The 27,603-nt window shown below is 48.9% G+C and overlaps 1 protein-coding gene and 2 long non-coding RNA genes across 7 annotated transcripts; 2 read left to right on the forward strand and 1 right to left on the reverse strand.

The window, feature by feature from the left end:
- Window positions 1-82: 82 nt before the first annotated feature.
- Window positions 83-12,519, forward strand: ACAD8 (acyl-CoA dehydrogenase family member 8). Of its 5 annotated transcripts, none has more exons than XR_012095035.1 (12): window positions 83-545; window positions 3,195-3,295; window positions 3,730-3,899; window positions 5,140-5,249; window positions 5,633-5,709; window positions 6,092-6,229; window positions 7,521-7,656; window positions 7,752-7,849; window positions 8,216-8,368; window positions 8,608-8,770; window positions 9,017-9,119; window positions 11,552-12,519. XR_012095035.1 is itself a non-coding variant. In XM_008021579.3 (11 exons), exons 1-11 carry the CDS (start codon window positions 191-193, stop codon window positions 11,602-11,604), a joined length of 1,494 nt encoding a protein of 497 aa, XP_008019770.3. In that variant the 5' UTR covers window positions 85-190; the 3' UTR covers window positions 11,605-12,519. The 5 variants fall into 5 exon arrangements, 2 of the variants coding, with proteins under 2 accessions (XP_008019770.3, XP_008019766.3); XR_012095034.1 differs by lacking the exon at window positions 8,608-8,770 and adding an exon at window positions 9,710-10,068 and having other exon boundaries at window positions 84-545; XR_005242644.2 differs by lacking the exon at window positions 8,608-8,770 and adding an exon at window positions 9,710-10,068 and having other exon boundaries at window positions 86-299.
- On the reverse strand, window positions 4,436-26,042 carry LOC119626494 (uncharacterized). The gene is made up of 2 exons (XR_005242658.2): window positions 25,358-26,042; window positions 4,436-10,242 (listed from the first exon to the last, which is right to left on the reverse strand). It is a non-coding gene; the product is annotated as an uncharacterized lncRNA (long non-coding RNA).
- Window positions 25,338-27,521, forward strand: LOC140713164 (uncharacterized). The gene is made up of 2 exons (XR_012095041.1): window positions 25,338-25,455; window positions 27,404-27,521. It is a non-coding gene; the product is annotated as an uncharacterized lncRNA (long non-coding RNA).
- Window positions 27,522-27,603: the final 82 nt, after the last annotated feature.

Genomic DNA, 27,603 nt, shown 5'->3' on the forward strand with positions numbered 1-27,603 from the left:
ACTTCTGGGAATTGTAGTCGTGGCCCCCTTTGGAGCCCACCTTGCACGTGGGTTGTCAGGGCTCGTGGGAGGACTACAACCCCCAGGGTGCAGTGGGGCAGACGATGCTGGGTCGCAAGCACAGCTAGTGAAAGCGCAGCGGAGGCCGGAGGCTTTCAGGCCTTTAGCTGAACGCGAAGCTGCCGTGGCGATGTTGGGGACAGGCTGCCGGCGCCTCGGGGCGAGCCTCGGCTGCCTGCCCGGCGGTCTCCGGGCCCTCGTCCAGACCGGCCACCGGAGCTTGAGCTCATGCATCGACCGTAAGGATCTCCTGGGCGGGCAGGAGGACCGGTGTCCAGAGCCCTGGCGGACATATGTCCCTGAGGGACTGCAGTCTCCCCGCTCCATCCAGTCCGCCCGGCGTCAGCGCCCCTTCCGGCCAGTCACTCCCCCGGCCTGGCTCTCTACTCCGGCCGGTCACCCCCGGCCCGGCTCCCAGCTCCGACCCGTCACCGCCGGCTCGTCTTCCCACTCCGGCCCGTCACCCCGCCCGGCTGCCCCCTCCGGTCGGTCACCACCATCCAGGTCCCCATCTGGTCCGTCACCCCCGCCCGGGCCCCCCTCCGGCCCGTCACCCCCGCCAGGGTTCCCCTCCGGCCGGTCACCCCCGCCCAGGTTCCCCTCCGGCCCGTCACCCCCGCCCGGGCCCCCCTCCGGCCGGTCACCCCCGCCCGGGTCCTCCTGCGGCCAGTCACCCTCGGATGCTTAGAGAAATGAAGAAACTTGGGACTTTGTTGTTGTTGTTGGGCTCGTTGGTTTTTAAATTCATAACAGGGGGTCATAAAGGTAGTGAGAATGTAAGAAGCTGGCTGGGTACTGATGCTGGCAGCTGAACAAGAGCTCCAGGTCATCCAAGATTAGCTCACACACAAAGATTTGGTATCTTAATACCTCTGGCTATAAGACACTTTTAGTGTTGAAACTCATGCAGGAAAAATAATTATTACTGCAGGTGAGAAACTCTACCGGAGCCGACAAACTTGAGTGTCTTTAGGCTCTAAACAATAATATGCATCTAACAAGGAGTGGTGGAGACCCGGCCAGTTTGTGACTTCTCTGCCAAGCACCTTTATAAACACTTTTTTCTTCTAAAATATTTTTAATTTATTTTAAATAAATGACAATTTTCTTTACAACAGAATAAGTCCCTTAGACATCAGATCTATGAAGTACAGTAAGGCATAGAATACTGTTTTCTTCTCCATGTCTTAAAATTCATTCAAGAGGGGCTGCCCTGTCCTAGCACTTAGAATTTGATAACCAAGATTACCCTGATTGATACCAAAGCAGATAAGGAATTATTTAGAGGTGGGTTTTGTTGTTGTTTGCATCTTGCTTACACTTGAGTTGCTCTGCAGTAAAAGGCTTTTCCCATTTCATTTGGACTGTTTTTCTATTTAGCTTTACCTCTTTAGTATGTATGTATTGGCATCTTGAACTCTGCTAGTAACTGGCAAAGTTCATGAGTGGTGGTATTTGTTTTGTTTTTATAGTGTATTTCCTTCTGGGAACTTAGGTAGTTATGTCGTGTTTACTTATGCATATGATTTCCATTAAACTATTTACTACCAATAGACTGCAACTCAGATTTATTTCTTAAGCCTGTGGTTCCTTGAACTATTTGTTTTAGGAAGTAGCTATTTACAGAAGAAGATTTGTTAGCATTTAATGAACTCTTGCTAGGATTGAAATAAAATGCATTATTACCATTGAGGTCATCCTTTGTGTGAATGGATCTTTTTATTTACTTTTTTGAGATGGAGTCTTGCTCTGTCGCCCAGGCTGGAGTACAGTGGTGCAATCTCAGCTCACTGCAACCTCTGCCTCCCGGGTTCAAGCAATTCTTGTGCCTCAGTCTCCCAAGTAGCTGGGATTACAGGCACACTCTACCATGCCCAGCTAATTTTTATATTTTTAGTAGAGACAGGGTTTTACCATGTTGGACAAGCTGGTCTTGAACTCCTGACCTCAAGTGATCCACCTGCCTTGGCCTCCCCAAGGGCTGGGATTACAGGCGTGAGCCACTGCGACTGGCCGGATCATATTTATTTTTGTAACCCCAGCACTGCTACCTAGTAAACACCCAATAAACATTCTTTTGGGAATGATCTTTGAGCCATGGTCTACAGCAACAGCAACTCTTGTACAAAATTGTGTGAATAAATGGCCTGACCCCGGTCAGAGAACCATGAGTTGTTTATCCCTAACTCTGCTCGTGAGAGTAATACCCAACATAGGTTTCTGCTCTGAGCTTCTCAAGGCAGCCCGATGATTAATCCTCAGAACTCTTGATTTCTGACTTTCCTGTTTTAATGAGAGTACTGATCACAGAACACGGTGTCCTCTCCAGGTTTGCATAGCCAGCCATTACTGATGCCCGGATTTGTCCCGAGGAACAGACTCTGGCACCTGCACTTGTGTTCTTTTGTAAGGACTGCATCGCTTGTAGGCACTGAAGTAAATTAGTGTCAAGTGTGGCACCATAGTCTTCCCATAATGCTCTTTTTTTTTTCTTTTTTTGAAACAGAGTCTTGCTCTGTCACCCAGGCTAGAGTGCAATGACGCGATCTCAGCTCACTGCAATCTCCACCTCCCTGGTTAAAGCGATTCTCCTGTCTCACCCTCCCAAGTAGCTGGGATTACAGGCATGTGCCACCACGCCCAGCTAATTTTGTATTTTTAGTAGAGGTGGAGTTTTTCCATGTTGGTCAGGCTGGTCTCGAGCTCCTGACCTCAGGTGATCTGCCCACCATAAAACAGTATTCTATGCCTTACTGTACTAAAGTGCTGGGATTACAGGCGTGAACCATCGCACCCGGCCCATAGTGCTCTTTAGTGTCAGTTATAATAACCAAAATTCTAGCACTGTGGCCTCGACCTCTGGGTCTACAACTGCATTTTACTAAGTGTCTAGGATAAGAGATGTCTGGAAGTCCCCTATCCTGTTCTAGGTTGATCTGGATGTGTGTGAGAACTGTCCTTTCTCCATATGACAAGTGGAATAATGATAGAATATGCCATTCTCTAGCTGTTAAAGGCTGTACTGTGTATGGGAAATACTACAGTAGATCCAGTTTCACAGCTTCATGCTTCTAGTTGGCAACACTCTTCCCTGACCCTACCCTGGAACTGAGTATATGCAATCCTGCCCACAGCTTCCCTGGGACTTAATGAAGAGCAGAAAGAATTTCAGAAGGTGGCCTTTGACTTTGCTGCCCGGGAGATGGCTCCAAATATGGCAGAGTGGGACCAGAAGGTAGGAGTTTTTCTTGTGCTTAGACGTTCTAACAGATGTCTCAGGCAGACCTTTATCTTCATCTCCTAATAATCTAAGTGTTAAATGTCTCCTCCACTTACCAACTCTTACTGCAAGTAAGGATATGGTAGTGGATGATTTTTCCTAGAAGGCATCCTGATCATCTTGTACATAACTCTTTTTTGTTATTGAATAAAGATTTGGATATAAAACTAAGGCAGTTCTATAGATAATAAAAAGAAACTTCTTAATGCCAGAAAAAGTTTTTACAGGACCCATGTTAACTGATAACCACTGTAAGATGACAAACAGGCATATTAAGGGAATTCGTGTGCTCTCGCATGTGCAAGCATCCTAATCCCTTCATTGAACCCTCTAAAAGGAAGGCCGTCTCTGAATCAGTTGCTGATGACCCTGCTCTCTTTTGTACATAGGAGCTGTTCCCGGTGGATGTGATGCGGAAGGCAGCCCAGCTAGGCTTCGGAGGGGTCTACGTACGAACAGATGTGGGTGGGTCTGGACTGTCACGGCTTGATACCTCTGTCATTTTCGAAGCCTTGGCTACAGGCTGCACTAGCACCACAGCCTATATGAGCATCCACAAGTGAGTGCCCAAGCTTGGAAGGCACAATGAAGTACCCACATGGGCTGACTGTGAGAGTTCAGATTCATAGGAAAAAGATTGATCTTTTGAGGCTGAGTGTCCTCAAGGAACTGGACTTACAGGGGCCTGGTGCAGTGGCTCATGCCTGTAATCCCAGCACTTTGGGAGGCAGAGGCGGGTGGATCATGAGGTCAGGAGTTTGAGACCAGCCTGGCCAACATGGTGAAACCCCGTTGCTACTAAAAATACAAAAAATTAGCCGGGCGTGATGGTGGGCACCTGTAGTCCCAGCTACTCGGGAGGCTGAGGCAGGAGAATGGCGTGAACCCAGGAGGCGGAGCTTGCAGTGAGCTGAGATTGCACCACTGTATTCCAGCCTAGGCAACAGAGTAAGACTCCGTCTCAAAACAAAAAAAAAAGTACACGCTAGTTCTGCTGCTGCCTGTTGGACTTGATTCTGTCGTCCTGTGTTTTGCTTAGGGAATCAGGTCAGCCAGCTTTCTCAGAAATCTTATTTTGAGCTGGTACTAGGAGACTTCTCCAATAAAATGATCGGGGTCCTCTCACCCTTTTCTTTTTTTTTTCTTTTTTTTTTTAAGACGGAGTCTCGCTTTGTCGCCCAGGCTAGAGTGCAATGGCATGATTTTGGCTCACTGCAACCTCCGCCTCCTGGGTTCAAGCGATTCTCCTGCCTCAGCCTCCTGAGTAGCTGGGATTACAGGCACACGCCACCACACCTGGCTAATTTGTTTTGTATTTTTTAGTAGAGATGGTGTTTCACCATGTTGGTCAGGCTGGTCTCAAACTCCTGACCTTGTGATCCGCCTGCCTCAGCCTCCCAAAGTGCTGGGATTACAGACGTGAACCACCACGCCTGGCCCCCTCACTTTTTTCCTCAATCCGGAGATGGAACTGCCAGTGAGTTGAGGAAGTAATAGAAACTACTCATAGAAAGTACATATAACTCTCTGATTTTTAGAGGCTCCTGTAACCCGACTAGAAGTAGTACAGACATCCTGGTGAAAAGTGCCTCAGCCTGGTTATCTCTGGGTAGTTCTTATTCCAGAAATATGTTTTAATCCAGCCTTTTCCTTTAAAGAATCTTCCCAGTTGTGACTTTCCCCTTCCCACTCTTCTGCTTTACTGCCCTGCCCTTTTTCTCTTTCCCCTTCTCCCCCAATTTTTTTTCTTTCCCATCTTTATTTCTGTCAATGTCTTTTCTTCTTGGTGTACCTGTCAGCATGTGTGCCTGGATGATTGATAGCTTTGGAAATGAGGAACAGAGGCACAAATTTTGCCCACCGCTCTGTACCATGGAGAAGTTTGCTTCCTACTGCCTCACTGAACCAGGTGGGTTTGCCACACTGCACTGAGATACAGCAGGGAGAGATGCTTCCTGCTCAGACGGCGTCACCGAGCACTCCTCCCAGCCTGTTGACACGTTGAGCCACTGTTTATCAAGCTGTTTGGGTGAGGAGTAATAGAGTCCTATGACCTGATGTCACAAGGACCAAGAGACCTATCTGGTGTGTTGGGAGGTGGACAGTGGCCTGACTGGTAAGAGCAGTTTCCACCAAGTACAGAGCGTTCCTTTGGCCACGTGGATTTTGCATTGGCACACTCTGAGCAGCGTCTGTTTAGGGAAGATTTCCTAGGAGATAGAATTGTGCTGGGCTCCCTCAACCTCACTGGATTTCTCAGCTTCTCTCTGCTGCCTTTTGATCCCTCCTCAGGAAGCGGGAGTGATGCTGCCTCTCTTCTGACCTCCGCTAAGAAACAGGGAGATCATTACATCCTCAATGGCTCCAAGGTACTAGTGTGCGTCCTTCCAGAGCACCTTGGAAATTGTTCCCAGCTTCCTCCTGACATCCTCTGGTTCCTTCACATCTGTGGGTTAATACTCCCATAGGATTTTTATGTGTTGGGAAGAGAACCTCTGACCCATTTCTCTTTCTTTATTCTCACTGTTTCTCTCTCTCCTAGTCTGATTCCAGATCATTTCATTGACTTTTGTCCATCCTTTTAATACTCTGTTGAACTGTATCTTTGATTCTGCAGTCACTGCAGCTACCTTTTACCCCTCAGTCTCTGTGCTATTAGACCTTATTGTTAGGAGGACCCCAGTGGTGTTCCCAGATGCTGTGAGAACTCATGCATTCCCTGGTCCTTTTGCACCCCTTTTACCCCTCCAGGCCTTCATCAGCGGTGGTGGCGAGTCAGACATCTATGTGGTCATGTGTCGAACGGGAGGACCAGGCCCCAAGGGCATCTCATGCGTAGTTGTTGAGAAGGGGACCCCTGGCCTCAGCTTTGGCAAGAAGGAGAAAAAGGTGAGTGGCTGTCGAACAGGAAACAATTCAGGTTATGAGACTGCCACCTGCCAGCCCAACTCCTGCGCTATTTCAGAAAACAGGTTTGCATACTTGCTAACCTACCTTCGAAGCAGTTGTTTCTATTAGGATTTTCAACAGGAGCGTATACAATATAATAGGGCATTGTTAAACACCAGGCCTCTGGGGAGAGTGACAGCTTTTGCCAGTGAAGTCTACAAGCCACCTGTCAGTGTTCCGACCTCCCTGCCTCTGCTTTTGACCTGTGTTCCTATCCAGCTTCTTAACGTTGCTGTGCTTTGCTGCTCCCGGAAGCGATACTGAGAGAAGACCTGGTATTGACCACAAGTCTCAGTAATGGAAGGCACGTGGTCCCTTTGTCTTCTTTGATTAAAAATAAAGTAAAACTCATTGGAGATCATTGTGGGTATTTCAGCAACCTAAGAAGGACACTTAGGTACTATAAGTACTTTGAAAAGTAAGGCACGTCTAGAATGAAGAACCGCCATGGCCAGGGCATGAACAGGAGACCTGTGAGTATGTAACCGTAATTGGTAATAAGGGCTCAAGACCCATTCAGATTGTTTAGACCAGATGCTGAAAGCGGTAATCTCTCTCTAGTTTGTACTGTTATGGGGGGACTTTGTGAGAGAAGGCAGGTGATGAAATGACTCCTAAGTGTATCTCTCACAGCTCCTCAGGTTTCCGTATTTTCCTACAGGATCCTTCCTGATCCTCCGTAACTACAAGGCGTTATGCATCTTAACACCCACTTCTCTGGTAACACAGCAGCCATTTCCTAGGCTTCTCCCACATGCAAAGCCCATGCTAACTCCTGGGCAGGAAGACCTTCAATGAAAGGCTTAGAAATGAAGTTTATCCTATCAACAAAAGAGAGCAAGGAAATGATGTAAAGGCAGTCATATTTTCAGAGCCAGAAAGGAACTAGATTTTAGATAATTTGTGGTTTTCAATTAGAGGCACTGAAATTGAGGGCAGTTGGTGTCACAATCCTGAAAGAATTTGTGAAAAGTGTTTGTAAGTTAGTCAGGTAGGGTAGACATTAGAAAGTAGATTCTCTTAATACGTTAGGAAATGTTTAGCTGAAACAGATATCTTTCTGACTGCTGACAGGCCTTTAAACCTGAACTTTTTCTTTCTCCTCATTTTAAGTTCTCGCGGGTCTAAGTCGCGGGTGCTGAAACCCATACCTCACAGGCTTCTGTCTCCAGGGAAGGCCGCCCTACCTGCTGGATTGTTGGGCAGCCACACAGTCCCTGATTTTTGCCAGGTGGGGTGGAACTCCCAGCCAACACGAGCTGTGATCTTCGAAGACTGTGCCGTCCCTTTGGCCAACAGAATTGGGGACGAGGGGCAGGGCTTCCTCATTGCCGTGAAAGGACTGAACGGAGGGAGGATCAATATTGGTGAGACACGAAGGGGTGCGGTAGGGAGGTGGCAGTCCGGGTCCAGCAGTGCTGTTTTCCAGCTCAGTTGGAACGTCGGCGCTCTACCCCTCTAGCTTCCTGCTCTCTGGGGGCTGCCCACGCCTCTGTCATCCTCACCCGAGACCACCTCAAGGTCCGGAAGCAGTTTGGAGAGCCTCTGGCCAGTAACCAGGTAACCTCTCCCTTGCCTCCACATGGCTTTCCGCTATTTGCAGCCCAGGACCTGCTCTAGGGCCCACATTTTCTAGGAGAGAAGCCAGGAAATTCCTCTTCCAGTCCCACCACTGTCCTAGCCAGAGCTTGTGCTTTATTTCTGTCCATCTTTTCTCAGGATATCTTTACTGATACTAGAGTGTTGGGTGAGTGAAGTGGACTTAGCACTTATAAAGCAATAAATTTCCTCTAGAAAAAGCAAGAGACTGTGAAGCTTTGGATCACTTAGAAAAAGGTGCCTCAGAGATGTCTCAGCCAGGCTTCTGCACCAGGTGCTGGTCTAAGCCCCTCAGTCTTGTCTGGTTCTCTTCTCCCTGTGCTGCAGTACTTGCAGTTCACACTGGCTGATATGGCAACAAGGCTGGTGGCCGCACGGCTGATGATCCGCAATGCAGCAGTGGCTCTGCAGGAAGAGAGGAAAGAGGCAGTGGCCTTGTGCTCCATGGCCAAGCTCTTTGCTACAGATGAATGCTTTGCTGTAAGTGATTCCTCTGGCTCCGCTGGGTGGACAGGGAACAGCCGCTAGGCCCAGGGTCTTGAGAGGCGTGAGTCAGCTTTGGAACAAAGCCCTTCTGGAATGCCACGGGGATCACCTTAAGCTGAAGGATATAAATTAACTCAGGAGCGGCCTGCGTGGGAGCTCTCATCACTGGCTTTCAGGTCTGCTGCATGCCATTACACACTTCATTACGGCACTATTGTTTGGTTGTGTTCTAGGTGCGACACCACCTTTGGAAGGTTCACAGCAGCCCAAATTTAGCCCTCTGCCCTGTTTACATTGTCAGGGGCGGAGCTACACTGAGGCTGCTTTGCCGCTAGGGGGAACCCTAACTACTGCTTATCCCAGCCAGGGTGGCCGTGGGCAGCTTGTGCCTGGCAGGTAATAAGCCAGAGGGCCAGAGGGCTTTGAGTCGCCTGCCTGTCTGGTGGGGACTGACAAGTTTAGTAGGTGAACTTTCCTTGTCTCTAACCGTACAGAATGTGGAGGCCTCTTTGAGCTTGGCTGTTTGTGGTTCTTTCATTAGTTTACAGCGGGCTGCCAGATCGTGGGCTGGGGTAGGAAGGGAAGCTGCTTGCTCCACAGTCTTCCCGGAGTCCAAGACGTCTAGTCCCTGTCTCCCTGCAGATCTGCAACCAGGCCTTACAGATGCACGGCGGCTACGGCTACCTGAAGGATTACGCTGTTCAGCAGTACATGCGGGACTCCAGGGTCCACCAGATTCTAGAAGGTAAAAATTGCCAGGGGTTTTTCTCTTCCTTCAGAACGGGGGCGGGATCGCTGCTTTCCCCAGTGTGTCTGTCCTCATGCCTCCCGGACCTCAGGGTCCAGTCAAGCCCTGTCTGTCTCGAGGCTTCCTCCTCCCTCCCTTTCCACAGAGCTGCTCTGGCAAGGGCTTGGTGCACAAAAACAGCTCCAGCCTGGAGTCCAGAGACTCAGCTTTGTCACCGTGGGTGGGCATCGGATCACTCTGCTATTGCTCTTCTGTAGATTTGCGAGAAGGGTGAACTGAGATGATGGATGAGAAAGCATGTTGAAAACTACAGCCGTTGTTTTCTCTAAGGTGATAGTGTATGTGGTCCTCAGGGATCCAAGAACAGTGATGTACAGGGCAAATGTGAGCCAGTATGGTCATCAGTAGCTCTATATTGATTATCAGCCAGATGGCCTAAAAGATACCTGTCTCAATATTACTAGTGTATTTTTCAATAAAATAAACCATCAGTATATGGGTATCTTGGTAGTCACAGACATGCTGTCTAGGAAACATGTAAGCCACTGGGGTCAGGCTCAGAGCCGGGCTGTCTCCACTCTCTACAGCCAGTGCGGAAGTCTTGAAATGACACGACTCTTGGAAAAGCAGGAGGAGCAGAGGCTTCTTCGAGTGACTTCAGTGAAGCAACGTGAGGCTGCCTTGCTGGAAACATCATATAATGGGGCTTCCCTGCCCCTTTCACAGCACTGTTTGCAAACCTCAGCCTGTGCTGGAATCGCCTGGAGGGCATGGGAGCACAGATTGCGGGCCTCAACCCCAGAGCTTCTGCCCCAGAGGGTCTAGTGTGGGCCTGGGAATTTGTATCTCCAACAAGTCTTCAAGTGAGGTTGCCGCAGCTTGTCTGAGAACCACACATTGAGACCCACCACTCTGGTGTTAATGTCAGAGTCACAGGCTACCCCAGGTTAGACTGCTGCTTGCTTCAAACCTCATTCCAGAAAGATGTTTATGGGCTCAGTCGCCAGGGTTCAAACGGAATTCCCCAGAGTCTTTTTCCTTCCATTACTCTTGGAATTGCTTTCTCACGGAGCTTTCTGTGCATGGGAAACTTTGCCTTCATTCTGACTGTCTCTCAACCCTGCAATAATAAGCGGGAAAACATTTATTTTAGGCCACACCATCACCCACTTATAAAAGAATTGGGACATTTATCACTTTACCACTTTGTTTCATCATGGACTTGACTGTTGGATAAATCTACAATTTATGCTTTATTTGAGACGATGTAACTACTGATTGCTCGAGGGAGTTTATATTTGTTTTTACATTAAAGGCCACTGCTAAAAGTGAAGCAAATAATTAATACCCTCCTTTCAGGGGAAATGTTTTTGTTGTTTTATAAATCAGTTTTCTGATTACCAAAGAAATTTGTATTTATTGTTAAAACCTTATAAAATTAGGAAAAGTAGGCTGGGTGCAGTACCTTATGCCTGTAATCCCAGCAATTTGGGAGTCTGAGGCAGGTGGATCACTTGAGGCCAGGAGTTCGAGACCAGCTTGGCCAACGTGGCGAAACCCCTTCTCTACTAAAAATACAAAAAATTGGCTGGGCATGGTGGCTCACGCCTGTAATCCCAGCACTTTGGGAGGCCGAGGCAGGTGGATCATATAAGGTCATGAGTTCGAGACCAGCCTGGCCAACCTGGTGAAGCCCTGACTGTCTAAAAATACAAAAAATTAGCTGGGCGTGGTGGTGCATGCCTGGAATCCCAGCTACTCGGGAGGCTGAGGCAGGAAGATCACTTGAACCCAGGGAGGCAGAGGTTGCGGTGAGCCACGATTGTGCCGTTGCACTCCAGCCTGGGCGACAGTGAGACTCCATCTAAAAAAAATACAAAAAATACAAAAATTAGTTGGACGTGACGGCACACGCTGCTCAGGAGGCTGAGGCAGGAGAATGGCTTGAACCTGGGAGGCGGAGCTTGCAGTGAGCCAAGATCACACCATTGCACTCCAGCCTGGATAACACAGCAAGACTGTCTCAAAAAAAAAAAAGGAAAAAGTAAAAAGAAAAATCACTCATGTTTCCACATCCAGAATGTAATTTTGGTATATCTCCTTTTAATCATTTTACTCTGCCTTTGTTGGTACATTTTTTATTTTAATTAGGATTATCTCGTATATACTGTTTTTATTCTGCCTTTTTAAACTTTACATAAGCATTTTTACTATCAGTAAGTTTTTTAAAAAGTAAATATTATTTCTGGACATTTTTCAGTACTTTGTAGAGAAGTCTCTAAAAATCTCATCTCTCCCAGGCGAAAAGCAATGATTCTGGTTTAAATCTGCAGCTACCCCGAGCTAGGCCTGGAGCAGCCTGGTCAGAGCTTTACTAAACTCTTAGACTTAGCTGCTGTGAAATTCTTCCTTCTTCCTCCCTCTTACAGGTAGCAATGAAGTGATGAGGATGCTGATCTCTAGAAGCCTGCTTCAGGATTAGAGCCCACACTTGTTGTTCTGACCTGGTGTTCAGTGCGACTGCAGTCAGTGTTGAGTGGTGCCATGTGGGCCACTCTGTTCCAAAGGGATCATGGATTAGACCCCAGGGCTGAGCTCCTCTAGGGCAGGACCTGCACCCTGTGTGTTGGTAGCGGCATCGGGTCTCAGACCAGAGCAGAATCCCCAGTGGAACCGGAAGAGCTGGCCTCAAGGAGAAATGTCGGAAGAACACATACTGCCGTTTTCCTAATGCCAGAAAAGTGACCAGTGAAGATTCACCATCAAACCAAAGTCTTTCTTGGATCCACTTCACCTTGATTAGTCTGCACGTTGCTGGTTCACCGGATCCCTCCTCTAGGGGCCTGGGGACTTTGATTGAGGCTCTTCCTGATTCTAGAGCAAAGGTGCGGGAAGGGGAAATGGGGGATGCCCTCCTGTCTGTGTCGTTTTCTGTGCCACAGCTGCAGATGCAGAAGGTTTCTCTGGATAGCACACCTCTGAGCCTAAATCATGATAAAATGGATATTTGGGAAACTTACTCCTAAGCTGTGATTTAGGGTATATTTCTACTTCTGGACTGCCTAAATATCAAGGGCCGAGGCTTTCGAATTTTGAATATTCGTTGGGTTTCATATTAAGAAGCCTGTGGTCTAGGAATGGTATGCAGTGTTTCTCTTCATGATAAACACTTTGAATTTTTTTTTTGAGTTTTTGTTTCCTTTTCTGAAGCTATGCCTCTTTTTAAATATTTTTAATCACATTGATAAATCTATCCTTCACCACCTCTGGTTCTACTGAAGTTGATTTTTATTTTATCTGTAAGCCTTTACAACTATTTTTAAATGTTTAATTATATTTGATTAAACACTTAACTGGATTTTGGAATAATAAAATCATACAATTTGGCTTTTAAAAAGCAAGCTCCTTTAATTATTAATAACTTTGCAAACTAAGCATTGTTTATGATGTGTGAAAGTAGAATTAAAGTAAGATTCAAAGATGGGGACTTTAGGAGACCTTGTTTTGTTTGTTTGCTTTTTGTTTTTGTTGTTTTTGAAACAGAGTCTCGCCGTGTCGCCCAGGCTGGAGTGCAGTGGCACAATCTCAGCTCACTGCAACTTCTGCCTCTGCGGTTCAAGCAATTCTCATGCCTCAGCCTCACAAGTAGCCAGGGCTACAGGCGCAAGCCACCACGTCCGACTAATTTTTGTATTTTTAGTAGAGACAGGGTTTCACCATGTTGGCCAGGCTGGTCTCTGAAACTCCTAACCTCAAGTGATCTGCCCACCTCAGCCTCCCAAAGTGCTCAGATTACAAGCATGAGCCACTGTGCCCAGCCTGGGGAACTCTGTTATAACTTATCGTTACATTACTCTATCCCCTCATCCCCATTGAAAAAAATACGCAAGACATTAATCACAAGCCAATGTTTAGAGAGAACAAAATATGTGTCTGTAGCAACAACAAATGCTATCTTTTTTGAATGCACACTAAGGAACTTTTGGGCACTGCAGGAGGACAAGGTGTGGGTATACTACAAAGTTTAAAATGTGTTTCTGCCATCCAAGGCCTTATTTAAGAGAGGAACTAAGAGCTGTATTGCAAGGTAATGATATATCTGTATAAAGCTGAGAAGGCAACAATCCATAAAAGCGACGAGGGAGGAAGGGATTCAAATTAAGCTTTTTAGGAGAATGTATGTGGTCAGGCATGGTGGCTCGCACCCCAAGTCCTAAGTACTTGGGAGTCTAATGGTGGCTCGCGCCCCAAGTCTTAAGTACTTGGGAGTCTAATGGTGGCTCGCGCCCCAAGTCCTAAGTACTTGGGAGTCTAATGGTGGCTCGCGCCCCAAGTCCTAAGTACTTGGGAGTCTAATGGTGGCTCGCGCCCCAAGTCCTAAGTACTTGGGAGTCTAATGGTGGCTCGCGCCCCAAGTCCTAAGTACTTGGGAGTCTAATGGTGAGAGGATTGCGTGAGCCCAGGAGGTTGAGGCTGCAGTGAGCTACAATCATGCCACTGCACTCCAGCCTGGGTGACAGAGTGAGACCCTTGTCTCTGAAGAAAAAAAAAGATTTTGTGAAAATGTATGATTAGAATCAAGAAAGTCAATTTCAGACAGGAAGGAACCAGGAGCAGGAAAAGTACAGGATTTATGTAAAAGCTATTTACACTTTGGTTTAATTGTGGTTTGGGGTTGGCATGAGACAGAAGGAAAATAGAAGCTGAATCTGGATGGAGAGTTGTGAAAGCCAAGGGTGGGGCTTTGTTTGGTAAGCAGTGGAGAGCCATGGAAGGATTTTAAGGCAGGAGATAGGAGATTGATTCATTCATAAGAGCATTCTGGAACGCATATGTGGGATGAGTATGACTGAGGCAAGACAGAAGATAAGACATACCAGTCAATGGGTTCTTGAAATAGTCAGGGAGGCCGGGCGCGGTGGCTCAAGCCTGTAATCCCAGCACTTTGGGAGGCCGAGACGGGTGGATCACGAGGTCAGGAGATCGAGACCATCCTGGCTAACACGGTGAAACCGCGTCTCTACTAAAAAATACAAAAAAACTAGCCGGGCGAGGTGGCGGGCGCCTGTAGTTCCAGGTACTCAGGAGGCTGAGGCAGGAGAATGGCATAAACCCGGGAGGCGGAGCTTGCAGTGAGCTGAGATCCGGCCACTGCACTCCAGCCTGGGCGGCAGAGTGAGACTCCGTCTCAAAAAAAAAAAAAAAAAAGAAATAGTCAGGGAATGGGGCAATTCCCGCTGAACATGGAAGGTGGAAGGAAAGACAAGCGTTAGGAAATGCAGATCTGTCTGCTGTGGACCTTGAAGACCTCACTAGTGGTCAGGCTGCTTCCTGGCGTTCCAGTCCTGAAAAGCTGCTATTTTGACCCAAAGCAAAAACAAACACTATGTTAATGTCTTCCTATGTCCCCTTCATAAGATTTAGGTGAAATGATAGTTATTAAAAGTGCATTTCTCAGTATCACTCTCAGTTAGTATTTAGAGATTTCAGTTCCCCAGTACCCTGGCAAGGGATTTGACAAACATAGCAAGAACATCGTGAACTTTGAGCTAATTTATATCATTGTTCATTTGTCTATTTCATAAATAAAAGCAAGAGAAGCAGAGCAACAAATGTCTTAAGGAAAGCCTGTGTGTCAGGGGCCATGTAGGTGCAGAACACATACAGGTAACCACATACAACTGTGCTGGACAGACCTAATGGACTGGGGGTTGGGAAACAGGAGACACAATTTCAGTAGGAGGCAGCGAGAACAAAGGCGTACACACTGTGCTCTGAGGCGTGAGAGGCCTTGCGGTCAAAACACAATGACTTAGGTCAGAATTAGATTTCCACGTGGTTTTAATCCTAATAATTCTTCCAACTGCCTCCAATTGTTACAGTTGTGAGGAAAATCTAAGGGTATATATTTTATACATATATATATAATGTATACACACACACACAAGGATGTTTAAGCAATCTTAAACTTTTCCTCCTTTATAGATTTGATAAATTAGAAATGCCTTTTTTACTTGAGTGCTGATCCGATGATACTTTTAAAAACACTAAGATTCCTCCGAAGTGTTTTCCATGTGTCAGTCTCAGTTTTCATGAGCGGGTTCTTGCACAGAGTAGGCATTCAAGATATACTAGTGTGAAATTGAGTAAAACAGTAACTACCAGTGCTGCCAGCAGCTGCAGTTTGGGCCCTGGATCCAGACTCCTACATCTAGATTTGATTGCCTGCTCTGCCACTTACTAATTGTGTGGCTTTGTCACCGAAACGCCAGGGGTTCAATCTAGGTCCTGCTGCTCACTGCACAGAAAGCCGATGACTGAGATGACAAGTAATGACAAAGAAGCTTTAAACAGGTGCTGCAGCAGAGGAGAAGGGAGTTCAGTCTCAAGCCCATCTCCCTGAGGGACTAAAACTAGGGAGTCCTATAGTGGGGAAGAAATGGAACAATGTGTAAGAAAGCAGGAACTAGGAAGGGGCACAGAAGCAATTGTGATGGATGAGGAGTCTGGCATCTCACTGTCTGGATGTAGTGATCTGGTGAGTTCCAGTTCTTTGACACCTGTTTTGAGAGGCCTGAAGGTCTCTGAGGAAGGAACTCAGATAAAACAAATATAAGGTTCAAGCTTTAATACCAGACGGTCAATTTCTATGCTCATCCAAAAAACTATCTATGGGACTGCTGGGTCACTGGGTCACTTTGAGCTTTAAGTTTAAATTACCACAACTCTCTTTAGCTTGTTTCCCCGTGTATATTGGAGATCATAAAAGCTCCTACCTCACAGCATGGTTGGTGAATCAAGAGGAAGAATAAAGGGCTCAGAACAGAGCATGTCAAGCAAAACGTTCTCAATCAATATTAGCGTTATTAACCTCTTCCATAAATGGACACAGCCCTCCAGAGAATAAAGGGCTTTCTTAGACCCACACGGTGGCAGGCTGAAGGTCTAAAGCACAACTCTTCCAAGGACCTTCAAGGTATTGAAGATTGTGTCTGGTAGTCTGTGGTACTGAACACCTAATATTTCTGGTCTGCCTCTCTTCTGGGTAAATGACAGGAATGCATTTCCCTTTTGCCAATTTTACAAAAATACAAGCACATAAGCACATTGCTAAGATTTTTTTCCCAGGGTCCTAGGAAGAAGGGGTCCACACAGGCCAGGCCTGTAATCCCAGTGCTTTGAGAGGCCTCAGTGGGAGGATTGCTTGAGCCCAGGAGTTTGAGGCCAGCCCTGGCAACATAGCAAGACCCCATTTCTATAAAAAATGTGAAAACTAGCTGAGTGTGTTGGTGCATACCTGCAGTCCTCGCTACTCAGGAGACTGAGGTGGGAGGTTATGGCTTGAACCCAGGAGTCTGAGGCTGCAGTGAGCTATGATTTTGTCACTGTACTCCAGCCTGAGTGACAGAGCAAGACCCTGTCTAATAAAGGGGGGGGAAAAAAAAGGAGGGGCCCATATACAGGTTTCACAGGTTAGGAGCCCAGAAGCTTCAGCTTCGTCAGCTTCACAGTGAATTTCCCACTGTCCATAAACTTTGCATTGTCTAAATGCTGTTTTTTGTTTGTTTGTTTGTTTTGTTTTGTTTTGTTTTGTTTTTGAGACGGAGTCTTGCTCTGTTGCCAGGCTGGAGTGCAGAGGCACAATCTCGGCTCACTGCAACCTCCGCCTCCTGGGTTCAAGTGATTCTCCTGCCTTAGCCTCCCGAGTAGCTGGGATTACAGACATGCACCACCATGCCCAGCTAATTTTTGTATTTTTAATAGAGACGGGGTTTCACCATGTTGGCCAGGATGGTTTTGATCTCCTGACCTCATGATTCACCTGCCTTGGCTTCTCAAAGTGCTGGGATGACAGGCGTGAGCCACCACACCTGGCCCTGAATACTTCCGTATGCATTGTTCTTACCACAAATTTGATTCCTCTTTGGCACTCAGAAAGTCTTTCTATTCCAGGGCATTGTGGTCAGTAAAGCCTCCGTGTGGCTGGAAGCTCTCTGTGTCCGTGTAGACCTGGTAGGGGACAGGGGACTGCCACAGTGGTGCGGTGAACAGACTGGAGCAGGCTGGCTCTGTGCATCTCCACCGCAGCAATTCCAGGTTAGTAACGCACAACAGAAGGAAGAGGAGAGGGACCCTCAGGTGCCAGAGAATGGAGTGGGAGGCCCAACTGGCCAGTCCTTCCAACTGAAAATAAACCCCAGACACCAAGGGGTGGATGAAGAGGGACAGAATGAGCCAGGGTGACAGAATGTCTTTTCATTGCTTGGAGTGGAGGAAAATTTGTCTCTGTAACCTCAAAGCTTCTTTGAGGTTAGAAGACAGGGCCCTCAAAGCTTCTCCCACACTGCAGGTAGAATCCAGGTTCTCTGTCACCACGTGTGAGTGTCGAGTGTGGATGCACCGGCTCCTTGTCTCTGTCTTTCCTGGCTCCCTGCCCCTTTCACCCAGTCTCTGGCTCTGGAGCCAGAGCATCCTGGGGCTGGGGAGAGTGCTCGAGCACGCACCTCCTGTCACCACAAACAGAAAGGAATCTCAGCTTTCCTCCACTAGGGGATATTTAGTCCCACAGAAAAGAAAGGGATGTCCAGTTCCCACCCCAGCAGAGGAGCAGATGTCTCAAGCCTGAAGCAGCCATCACTGCCCGGGAAAGATGGGGCCTGGGGTTAATTTCTAGTGCACACTATTCGGTGTGGTTCAGTTCTCTGCCTCCCCAACTTCACTATGGGCATCACCATTGCCTCAACTCTTTACATAAACAATGCTCCAAGACGGTCCACTGGCTACTTTCCCCATCCCTCACCTGGATGAAGATCCCGAGCCTCCCACACAGAAATTCTGGTCCTTCAACAGAAAATCTGGAAGTTTCTATTGAAACTTCCATTTTGTCTGTAAACCAATCTGTGGGCGTAAGATTCCTCCACCAGACTTCAAGGCCGTCAGAGTCTGAGAAGCATATTTGATTCATCTCTTTATCCTCAGTGCCTTCCTGGCACATAGTAGGGAACTCAATGTTTATGGAACAAATAGAAAAAGACTGGAAAAAAGGGATCATCAGCAATGATTACTTCTTGCAGCTACTGGCAAATCTCACACGGTAACAAGGAAGGTACCCCATCAAAAGTCAACTCACGGCCAGGCACAGTGGCTTCCACCTCTAATCCCAGCACTTTGGGAGGCCAAGGTGGGTGGATCACCTGAGGTCAGGGGTTCGAGACCAGCCTGGCTAACATGGCAAACCCTATCTCAACTAAAAATACAAAAATTAGCAGGGTGTGGTGGTGGGTGCCTGTAGTCCCAGCTACTCAAGAGGCAGAGGCAGGAGAATCACTTGAATCTGGGAGGTGGAGGTTGCAGTGAGCCAAGATTATGCCATTGCACTCTAGCCTGGGCAACAGAGTGAGACTCTGTCTCAAAAAAAAATAAAGAAATAAATAAAGCAGCACACGGAGTGAAAAGGCAAACTCAGAGGCAGCACACTGTGTAATCCATTTATGTGGCGTTCTGGGGTCAATGCCATTACAGAGTTTGAAAACCGGTTCGTGCTGCCAGGGCTTAGGGTTGGTGATGGGAGGAATATCTACACGCGAGTGGCATGGGAGCGCTGTGGCGTCCAGGCAGGTCTGCAGACGGGCTGTGCAGGGGCAGCCCAGTATTACTTCCCTCCCTGCCCACAGTTCTGAGCTTGCTTAGGGGAGAGCGCAGGCGACCAAGGATTTGAGCCAAGGCAAGGTGGGAGAAAAGGGCAGTGGCGAGATAGGTGGTTGGATCTGGGCTTCAGTGTTGAAGTGAGGGGTTCTGTGCCTGAGATTCAGGCCCCAAGGGCAGGGTTCAGGAAGCTCCTTGCTCCACGGCATTCCTCAGGGAGAAGCCTGACCAGAGGCAAGACTTTCTGAGGCCCAAAGCTCTGGCTAACATGGTGAAACCCCGTCTTTACTAAAAATAAAAAAAATTAGCCGGGCATGGTGGCGTGCACCTGTGGTCCCAGCTACTCGGGACATTGAGGCAGTAGAATTGCTTGAACCCGGGATGCGGAGGTTGCAGTGAGCCAAGATCGCACCACTGCACTTCCAGCCTGGGTGACAGAGCAACACTCTGTCTCAAAAAAAAAAAAAAAAAGGAATAATAAAACAGCTTCTGTTAGTAATAAGTTGCTATGCATGATTTTATTTCTGTTAAATAAATAACCTAAGCATTAAAAAAAATCACCACACACTGAATGCTGAAGCAGATCTGAGAATCCAGCTATCATCTCTTACGGCTGATAATTAGACATCTGCAAAAATATAAAATAATGAAATATTTCTGATTTTCTAAAAATGTACTTTTTTAACTTTTCACAAAACGGATGGTGGGTTACTGTCATTATTTTTTAAATTGATTAATAAACATTTAAAATGTTTAGGCTATGCACGGTGGCTCACATCTATAATCCTACCACTTTGGGAAGCCGAGTCAGGCAGACTGGTTGAGCCCAAGAGTATGAGACCAGCCTGGGCAACAAAGCGAGACCCCGTCACTTTAAAAAAAAATTTTTTTTAATTAGCCAGTGTGGCAGCATGCACCTGCGGCCTCAGCTACTTGGGAGGCTGAGGTGGGAGGATCACCTGAGTCTGGGGGAGGCTGCAGCGAGCTGTGATCATGCCACTGCATTCCAGGCTGGGTGACAGAGCAAGACCCTGTCTCAAAAAAAAAAAAAAAAAAAAAAAGCTTTTTTAAAACTTCGACATCCAGGCTACACCCTATCCCAGTCACATCTGATCCTTTGAGGGTGGGACCTAAACATCATTCCTTTTATAAATCTCCCCAGGTCTCTCCAACTTGCAGCTAAGTTTAGAACCAGTGCCCTAGAGCAATGGTTCTCAGATCTGTGTTTATCAGCATCGCCTGGGGAAGCTGGTAAAAATCCAGAGGTCCGGGTGGAGCAGGACTTGCCCGCGGTGTTTTGTGCTTCTGAGGAGCTGACACGCAAAACAGAGGCAAGCAGCCACTACCCTGCGCGGGGCGGTAGCACCGGCTCCTTCACTTGGCTCGTATCCTGGCATATGAGTCAACCTAATCTTTTCTTTGCAGAAGAACTGGGCTCACGTTTGCTTCTTGTAAGCTTCATTAAAGCAAAATAACCACACCTGTCTAACAAACAACAGGAAATGCACTGCTTTTAACTGAAAGGACTCTTACTACAAGGGTCAGATGACCTGCATGGAGCAGATGCGCCCCAGCCTGTGCAGGGCATAGCAGCCTGTCCTATCTCCCTGAGGAGCCTTCCTCTGGTCAGTGCTGCACAGCCAGGGAGCGCCCTTCTCCCAGTCCTTGCATAACAGCTGCTGAAATGATCTCAGAGCTGGTGCTCTCGTGGTTAGCTGACATACGAATTGATAGTTCCTGGCTCCAGAATACGTTTCTGTTGGGTCAGTTTTCTTGTCTCTTTAGAATTGAGGGTTGCCACTCAGGACTAACTTCTCCTAGTCAGTCAAAGCAAGTGAGACATTGGCTCATCCAAGTGTTAGCAAGCAAGTTGGGGATGGGGAGTCAGCTATTGACTGGACTTCAGGTGGCAGAGAGGTCTGGAAGAGGCTGTTACTATTGCCCCACGTGGCGTCACCTGGCTTGGGAATCAAGATTAAGGGATCATCTACAGGACCACACATCCACAGAGGGCTTACAGACTTAAAGACTGTCCAAGCCTCTGTGCTGATTCACTTTCTGTCCTATGCATTCATCAAAAAAGAGCAGGCTTTGCATTTTCTGTATAAATTTAGGTCACTCAAAAGGAGAAAGGCTCCTGGAAACCAGCTGATAGCATTGAGTTGTGTGTCCCCACCCAAATCTCATCTCAAACTGTAATCCCCATAATCCCAGCATGTCAGGGGAGGAACCTGTAGAGAGGTGACTGGATCATGGGGGCAGTTTTCCCCATGTTGTTCTCATGATAGTAAGTCTCACGAGATCTGATGGCTTCATAAAGGGCAGTTTCCCCTGCACTCACTCTTCTCTCTCTCCTGACGCCTTGTGAAGAAGGTCCCTTGTGAAGAAGGGGAAGCTTCTGCCGTGAGTAGAAGTTTCCTGAGCCCTCCCCAGACATGCAGAACCGAGTCCATTAAACCCCCTTTGTTTATAAATTACCCAGTGTGGTGTAGTATCTTTACAGCAGTGTGAAAATGGATGAACACACCAGTTAACCTTTTAACAGGTTACAAAGTGTTTCAGGTTCCCTACTTCCTTCCCAAACAAATTTCTGTTTCCATGGTTGGAAGAATAGGAGGCTTTCTTATTATTCAGGGACCTCTGCATGATGGAGGAGAAAAGCACAGAGCTCTCTGTTGGCCTGCAACTTACCCCTGGAAAAATAAAAATGCACTTTTGATACAGTAAGCATTTAGTGCTCCTGCTGGGATTTGGGGCAGAATCTGGATGGAATATGCAACTAAATTTAACTTATTTGTATCTCCTATATGCCTAACACTGTGATGAGCCCTAAAGACACAATTAAAGGGGAACAATAATTCATTCCCCAACTCACTTGGGTAGAGAAAATTGTAGCTTCTATGATTTGATCTGGCATTCACCTAAGGCACTAACCTCAGGGTGTCAGGGATAAGCCACCACCAGCAGCACCATGAAATCCCCCTTAAAGCTACTCCCCGTGGGCAGCTTGGATAAGAGGAGACTGCCTGAGGGGCCGGGAGCGCTGCACACTGCCTGGGACTGAGGGGTCATGAAGACAGGGAAAGGGCCAGGCACCAGCAAAGAGCTGCCCTTTGAGGGACAGGATCTGTAGCAGCACCCTCAGCGTGCCTGCCTGTTTACGGGTGTGCAGGGAGCAGTATCTGTAAAAGTGTAACAATGATTTTCTCTTCAGCCTCCCCCGTAAGTGGCTTTTACCCCAATTTACCCTAGGAATTCATTATCTGTGGGAATATCAGCATTTGCTTCAAAAGTAGAACAAGAGAAATAAAGAAGGAACAAGCTGTTTCTGACACTCAGAATGAGGACTGTGCGGAAGAAAAACAGAGTCACAGCCTACTGTCCTGAGAGAAGCTTCTCCAGGTTCCCTCATCTTTGCTTTTTCACTTATGAAGGACTGATCCATGAGGCCCAGCTCCTGGTGCTCTCCTGGAGGGTCAGAAACGTCCTTCTGACTGGGAGAGCTGGCTCCACAGGAGAGCTTTCACCTGGAGGGGTTCTCATCCCCAGAGAACACTGGGCGGTGTCTGCAGACACTTCGGGTTGTCAGGACTAGGAGTGGAGGGTGTGCCCCCGGCAGCTGGTGGGTAAGACCAGAGGATGCCGCTAAACTCCCGGCAATGCCTAGCATAGTCCCACCACAGAGAATGACCTGGCCCAAACACCATGAGTGCCGCAAGTGAGACCCTGCTCAATGGCACAGGTCCTCAGAGTGGGGTCCCAGAGCAGCACTGCGAGCCCCATGCGGGACCCCACTAGAAACACGCCCCCAGGCCTCACCCCAGACCCACCCATCAGCCATTCCGGGAAGGCCCAGCCACCTGTGCTTTGGGCAAGCCCGCCAGGTGCTGTGGTGCACCTGAGGCTTATGGAAGTAAGAGGCCACGATATGGGCACTCCTGGCGCTTTCTGGCTCTGGGCCGTGGTGGTGAAGAGGAGGAGGAGACCGAAGAAGGGAGTCAAGCTGCTCTCTGTGCTCCTTCCTCTGTGGGCTGCAGCTGAGAGACAGAGCTTGGGATGGGCAGAAAAGGAGACACCTGGGCAGGCAGCTCTCGCCCCATGACCTACTTGCCACCAGGGTGACCCACTCCTCCAAGCTCCCCAAAGAGCCTGTTAGGTAACCCTGAGCCAATCTGTACCACTTGGGAACTTGTAACGGCTTAAAAAAGCGAAACACCAAAAATACCACAGGTCTTCCCTCTGCCCGTGCAGTCCCGCCAAGCTGGCTCGCTCTGGGGCTGGGATGGCTCTCTCTGCCCTTTGCTATGGCTCAGAAGGACCAGTACCGCCCACAGGAAAACTGGGAGAAGAACGGGGAACGATCAGGCTGTCAGTTAGGTGCCCGTGGTGATTAGGAGAGGCACAGTGGGTCGGCCCAAATTTCAGAGAAGCAGGGTTTCTGCCTGAGTGTGGAAAACCAATGGTACGGAAAACTATGGGGAAGAAAAAGAACACACTTAAAAAAAATTGTAACACTGAAAACACAAAGCATCTGTGAACAGCCCATAATCTCCTGCACTGGCTTTTCTATTTTGTTTGATTTCTTGTTGGAAAAAGGTCACTTTTGCCCCAGATTTGCATTCGCACAGTCAAGTATTCTGAGCATCTCCTTTGTCTTCCCCCAACACTTTATTTGGGGGTGAAACCGCTCTTGCAGCCATATGACAAAGGGTGTGCGCTGGGTGCGCCTCCTCCGCTGTGAGCGTCAGAAACAGATGAGCCGCCTTAAGCCAAGCGAGGAACACACCACAGGTTAGAGGGTGGACAGCGGACCCAACGCAGGGCCCGGACAGACGGAGATGCCGGGGCAAATCCTGCAACCCAGGTGTCAGGACTGCCCCTCCTCACGCACCACCGTGGAGGTGACTCAGCTCTGCCCGCTTCCTGCTGTGCGTCACACCCCTCGAGGCTCAGTGGCCTGGGAAAGAATGTCCCACTGGCCTCCTGGACGCCACACACCCACGCAGGGCAGGGGCAGGAGTGCAGCTCGGTTATTAGACCCACAAAGCCTCCACTGAAGTGGGGTGACTCAAAGCACCTCTGGATCCTACTGCTAACAAAAGGAGCTGGGGAGGCGGGATCCCATGGGCGCCCACTGCAGCAGGCACCAGAGGGTCGCACTGCAACCTCACATAACTGGTCCAGGCTGTCCCTGCCTGCGGCAGCCTGGGGAAAGGTACTAGAAAAAGTGCCCTGGAGCTACCTCCATGGCTGTGGGAGAAAGCAGTGGGAGGCAGAATATGCTTCAGAAAGGCCAGGAGTGGAGGCTGGGATAGGTTTCCAGTGAGACAGGGATCCCGAAAACAGTGAAGATGTGTGGAAGTGGGGCCGAGGGAGTTGGGCTCAGGCTGTCAGAGGAGTGGGCTAGTTAGGTCATCATAAAATGAGAGGGACAAGCAGAGCTGTGCAGGCCTGAGAGAACCCGGCCATCAGGCAAGGATGGAGGCCACTTCGGGGCCCTGCAAGAGCGCACATCCTGCTTCCTTTGTTCCAATCTCAGCTGGAAACATCCAGAAGGTCATTCCAGATGCCACAAAGGACCCTTCAGAATGCCGTACCCAGATGAGGCTATTCCATGAACAAGATCTCTAGACCAGCTTCCACTCCCTCAAACGTGATGCGGGAGTGGCTGTGAAATTCAAGTTCTGCCTCTGGGTGGACTGGGGGGCAGGGGCCGTGGGCAGAGTTCGCCTCATTTGTTCCAGAATGAAGCCACGGTGTGGAAGGTAAAGGGTTTTCTGGGGACCTAATGTCCAGTAGCGACCTAGGTTTTGTCCATTGATGAACACAACTCCTTTTGTCCAGTCCTGAAAAAGACTGGAATGGCAGATTCAAGATCTGAGTTCTAGATGTAAAGACACAGGGTGAAGATGCACACACACACACACACACACTACACATACACAACATGCACCACCAACACACCAAATCAGATCACGCAAAGACAGAGGCTGCTTCGGGTTCCTGCGAGAATGCACGTCCTGCCTCTTTCGTTTCTATCTCAGCCAGATCTATCCACACAGGATGGATGACCAACTGGGTCCCTGGATGGGATGTACCCCAGGGAGCTCTGTACTGCCGCTGGCCTGGGCTTGGCTGGGCACCCTGGCCTCACGGGGGAGGGCTCTGATTTCTAACATGTCTCCCTGTATCTGCCCCAAGCCAACAGAGGCCGCGAATTCCCTTTCACCATCAGGTATTCATCAAAACACGCTGGGTGCAAAACACAGCTAGCATTGTAGAGTTCTGGGTGTGGAGCAAATGTATACCGGCATTTTACCCATTTTACCCACCACATCCCTGCCATGTGTTGGATGATGGACTATGTCTGGGGACTAGTGGGTGACTGGTCCCCAATTTCCTCATGCAGTGGCTTCTCCATCCACTTCACTGGAACATACCACTCACTTATCTGTGCCATGTAGAGTGGCTGAGGCCCCAGTATTCCCTTGCACAAGGCGGGGCCTATGCCCCAAGGAGCGTTTGTTAAAGATTCTCCAGGGATGGGAGCTGGGGGCGGGGACAGTCGCAGGCAGAGAAATGGCACTCACCTCCAGTGTTATGAGGGTGTCTCGGGGGGTCACCAACTCGCAGTAAACTGAGGAGGAACGCAAGGCCCTGCACTCGACTGAAGACGAGTTTCCAGACGGTGGGTAGGGTCCTAAGAGAGAGTCAGGGCCCAGCCAAGGGTCAGGCCTTCCTAACATGCCGGCTGTGACTTTGGAGTGAGCCTCTTCCCTGGAGCCTGGGCCCCTCTGCAGCACAAGTGGTGGCTTCAGGGTGCAGTGAGTGAGGCGTTGGGCCAGGAGGCGGGGACGAGGGATGGCACCACTCCGCCCCCAGGCAACTGTGAAACGTGGGGTCATCTCCTTCAACTTTCTGGGTCTCTTACTAAAAACGGGAGGGAGATTTGTCTGGATGATTTCTGAGGTCTCTTCCACCCCTTTCCACCCCTAAACCAAATGAGTTTAGTTTTCATCTCCAAGCTATAGATTGCAAATTTTCTTAATGGAGTATTGTCCAGATAAATATCCCCAGTTAAATCTGCAGGAGAGGAAAGAAAGGGAGCTTGAAGGAGGCAGGAGGGGCACGGAGATGTCGGGGCTGTGGGCAGGTGTCTCTCTGGAGGAGGTGTCCTCCGCATGGGGCTTCTCTGTGAGGAGCAAGCCAAAGGGCGGGGAGGAGCAAACAGGCTACACAGGGCCAGGCCACGCCCTCATCCCACACGGGCCCTGCCAGGGCTACACAGAGCCAGGCCTCACCCACGACTCATGCAGGGCCTGCCAGGGCTACCCAGGGCCAGGCCTTGCCCACAACCCACATGGGCCCTGCCAGGGCTACCTAGGGTGAGACCACACCCTCAACCCACAGGGGCCCTGCCAGGGCTACCCAGGGCCAGGCCTCACCCACAACCCACGCAGGGCCTGGAAGGGCTACCCAGGGCCAGGCCTCACCCACAACCCACGCAGGGCCTGGAAGGGCTACCCAGGGCCAGGCCTCACCCACAACCCACGCAGGGCCTGGAAGGGCTACCCAGGGCCAGGCCTCACCCACAACCCACAGGGGCCTGGAAGGGCTACCCAGGGCCAGGCCTCACCCACAACCCACGCACGGCCTGGAAGGGCTACCCAGGGCCAGGCCTCACCCACAACCCACGCAGGGCCTGGAAGGGCCTAGAACTTATTCCTCACTGGGTTAGATACATTGTTCTTAATAGTCAGCTGATCGGTGACGTGATCCAGGACCCCCATATACTTCTCATTCAAAAACACCTGCCAAAGAAAGAAGGCAGAGCTATTAGGTCCTCATTAAGAAAGGGAGGACAGGGGCCTTAAAGAAGCAAAGAAAAAGGCAAATCGAGGGCAATAATGAATTCTTTGACTCCTCGAATAAGCCAGTTAACCATGAGCTCACAAAAACTAGCAGTAGTTCGAGGGGCACAGAGATGCCCTGCAGAAGGCGAAGGCTGAAGAAGTGTGGCCAAGACGACCCTCAGGCTCCAGCTCCACCGCAGGGCAAGGAGGGGAAATTTAAAAGACCTGCAAGGAATGACGGAGAAAAGGAAGGTGGAGGATGAATAGATATTGTCAAAAACTGGTGATAAAAGGGAAGGCATGGACCATAGGAACCTCATTTGTTTCTTGTCTGCCCACCTTGCCATCCAGGTTCCCCTCTACCACAGATCCCATTCTGCCAGGCTTCCTCAACCCTTTTTTTTTTTTTTTTTTTTTTTTTAACAGGGTCTTGCTCTGTCGCTCAGGCTGGAGTGCAGTGGCTCAATCATGGCTCACTGCAACCTCGACCTCCTGGGCTTAAGTGGTCCTCCTGCTTCAGCCTCTCAAGTAGCTGGGACCACAGGTGCACACCACCATGCCCAGCTAATTCCTTTAACTATTTGTAGACACAGGGTCTCCCTATGTTCCTGAGGCTGCTCTCAAACCCTTGGGCTCAAGCAATTCTCCTGCCTTGGCCCTCCCACAGTGTGGAGATTACACCGCACCTGGCCTCCAATTCTTATTTGGAAAGGCTGCTGCCACCACCCTGTCTGGTTTGGGGGTGATCTGAATGTAAACCTATTTCTTTTCTATTTCCTACAGGATTGCTTCAGCCCCAGATGCAGCCATGCAGAAGACTCCACTTGGGCCATGCAAGACCAGATAAGGATAAATAATTTGCTTCTTACATTGTTTAAGTTAAATCACAATTTTTCAAATCAAATTTGACTCTAAAACTGTAACAACTGGATTGAGACAGTGTTGCCCAGGCTGGAGTGCAGTGGCATGATCTCAGCTCACTG

Source organism: Chlorocebus sabaeus, chromosome 1 (assembly GCF_047675955.1).
Source record: "Chlorocebus sabaeus isolate Y175 chromosome 1, mChlSab1.0.hap1, whole genome shotgun sequence".
NCBI lineage: Eukaryota > Metazoa > Chordata > Mammalia > Primates > Cercopithecidae > Chlorocebus > Chlorocebus sabaeus.